This window comes from Austrofundulus limnaeus, unplaced genomic scaffold (genome assembly GCF_001266775.1).
Source record: "Austrofundulus limnaeus strain Quisiro unplaced genomic scaffold, Austrofundulus_limnaeus-1.0 Scaffold196, whole genome shotgun sequence".
In the NCBI taxonomy this organism is placed as follows: Eukaryota; Metazoa; Chordata; class Actinopteri; order Cyprinodontiformes; family Rivulidae; genus Austrofundulus; species Austrofundulus limnaeus.
In genome coordinates this window covers 202,485-204,777 of record NW_013952598.1, presented here as the reverse complement: position 1 = coordinate 204,777, position 2,293 = coordinate 202,485, and the positions used below count along the sequence as shown (strand labels likewise).

Below are 2,293 nucleotides of genomic sequence, written 5' to 3'. Positions count from 1 at the left end.
CACACACACACACACACACACACACACACACACACACACACACCAGCGGCAGCGCGCCACCCTCCGTCTGTGCGTAAAGGGGTTTGGCACAAAACTGCGCACCGCGTAAACAAAAGCACATTGTCGGTGACTCCAGCAGCCAGTCTGCGGGCAGACAGTGGAGGAAGAAGCCGAAAATTGATTGGAAATGGGATTATTATCAATCGTTTTGCTCTAGATAGGAGTTTGAGGTATTTTAAATTCTACAGTAGATGAATTTGGTGAATAAATGTGAAGGTAAAGCTGGCCAACCTTCTGCGGGCAAACAGGCAAATTCAAGAGGAGAACACCCCTTTGAAACTGAAAGGTAAATTCTCCTCTGATGTTCGTTTGTGTGTAAGAACGTAAGGACATTCTGATGGATGGCTTGTGTTGTTTGCAGTGAGCATGCCGTGCGTCCAGACCCAGTGCGCCTCCTCTCCACCTGGCGCCAGCGCCGCCGGAGAGCGCAGCTGCGACTTCCTCACCCCGGAGTTCGTCAAGTTCAGCATGGATCTAACGAACAGCGAGGTGTCCGCGGCCGGGCCCGGCTTCGCTCCCCTGCCGGACGCTTACGGCGCGGGGTTCGACGTGAAGCCGCCCTGTCTCTTCCAGATGCAGGTCCAGGGGGAGCTGCCGTGCGTCAAGGTGGAGGACGGGTGTCCGGCGCGGTACCCGCCGTCGGATGAGCTGATCTCCCCTCCCTCGGTGTATTACCCCCCGCACGGTTCCATCACGAACTTCCAGCCTCCCCCGGGACACCTCTGGGACGAACCCGGATCTTTGTACGGTCTCCGGCAGGACTATCTGGCCGCGGCGCACCGCAAGAACGCGCTCTCCAGGTTTTCGCTCTTCTCTCTGAAACAAGCTGCTCAGCACGGCGCTCAGACTCTGTCCACCTGCCAGATGAAGCTGGACGGATCTCTCCACGTGTCCGTGAACCTGGACGCGCGCCACCACCACCACAACCATCACCAGCAGCTAGACCAGCCCGGGGTGGGCTTAATTCGTCGGCCCTTCCACCTTGCGCACGGTGCGCACTTCATGGAGACGTGCTCAGGCCGGGGGTCGCTGAGCGCGGAGGGGCTGTGCGCGGTGTGCGGGGACAACGCAGCCTGCCAGCACTACGGTGTGCGCACGTGCGAGGGCTGCAAGGGTTTCTTCAAGGTGCTGCACTCACCTGCATCACTATACTGAGGCAACTGCACATTTTATTCAAACAAATCATTATGATAAGTTTTCTGTACAAGAAATTCCATCTCTATTTCAAATGGCTTCAATGACAAAAGGAAACTTGTCCTGCTAACTGAACCTTTTACCACAGAATCACGTTTTGACCTCCTGATTTCTTCAGAGTAAATAAAGTCCCAGGATTCTCCCGGGGGGCTGATTCTCCAAATTATGAAAGACCACGACTGTGTATTTACCCACAGCTGCCCTGTCTGCCTGTTGAATTCCTCTCAGAGCAGTGGAGCTGCCTCTTGTTTCACTTTCCTTTAAATGAAACCCTCAGAAGCAATTAAGGAACAAATCACTGTTAAAAAAAACTGTTAAAGTTAGTCAAATCAGTGTAACAACACACTGTAAAAAATGAAATGTTGGATTTACTTTAACCATGTTATGTTACCTGGTTCCACTTAACTGAGTTGAGTAAATTCAAAGTAATATACCAGTTTTTAAAACAAAGAACATGAGTATGTTGCTTTGAATTTACTCAACTCAGTTAAGTGGAACCAGGTCACATAACGTGGTTAAGTAAATCCAACATTTCATTTTTAGAGTGCAGATTGCTCTTATTTTGAGTGTAACTAATGATTTTGAGTAAAAACAACTAATTGTAACAGCTAAATTTACACTTCAGGTAAGATTCAACACAATTTTTACACTTGCAATTTCTTAGTTGGTTAAATTTGACCTTATTTTACGCAATTAAATCAGATTTCTTGAATTGCTCCCTATTTTATGTAATTTTTAGTTAAATGAGTTTGACAAATTTAAATTATTGTCAGTTAAACTCAAACCACAAAATTAGTCAAAATGGTAAAATTAAACTTTGCTAAAATAATTGTATCTAACTAAAAATGTAAAAGATGAAAAGATTTATGCTGACTGCTTGGTACAAAATGCAGTAAAATACAAGTTGCTTACAAAATAGCAGTCATTTAACAGCTTATTGTCAAGTTTGGCATAATCTTCTATATGTTCAGTATGCCTCCAAAAAAATTATGTAACAACAAATTAACAGAGGTTTAAAAGTTTATACATACATATATAT

The 2,293-nt window shown here is 46.0% G+C and overlaps 1 protein-coding gene across 1 annotated transcript in view; it reads left to right on the top strand.

Annotated features, from left to right (window-relative positions):
* Window positions 1-6: 6 nt before the first annotated feature.
* LOC106524676 (nuclear receptor subfamily 4 group A member 2) overlaps window positions 7-2,293 on the top strand; it is a 9,419-nt gene continuing 7,132 nt past the window's right edge. Inside the window, exons 1-2 of the mRNA XM_014018578.1 lie at window positions 7-346; window positions 422-1,185. Of these exons, the coding sequence (XP_013874032.1) occupies window positions 427-1,185 (759 nt within the window). The 5' untranslated portion in view covers window positions 7-346; window positions 422-426. The remainder of the gene's footprint in view (window positions 347-421; window positions 1,186-2,293) is intronic.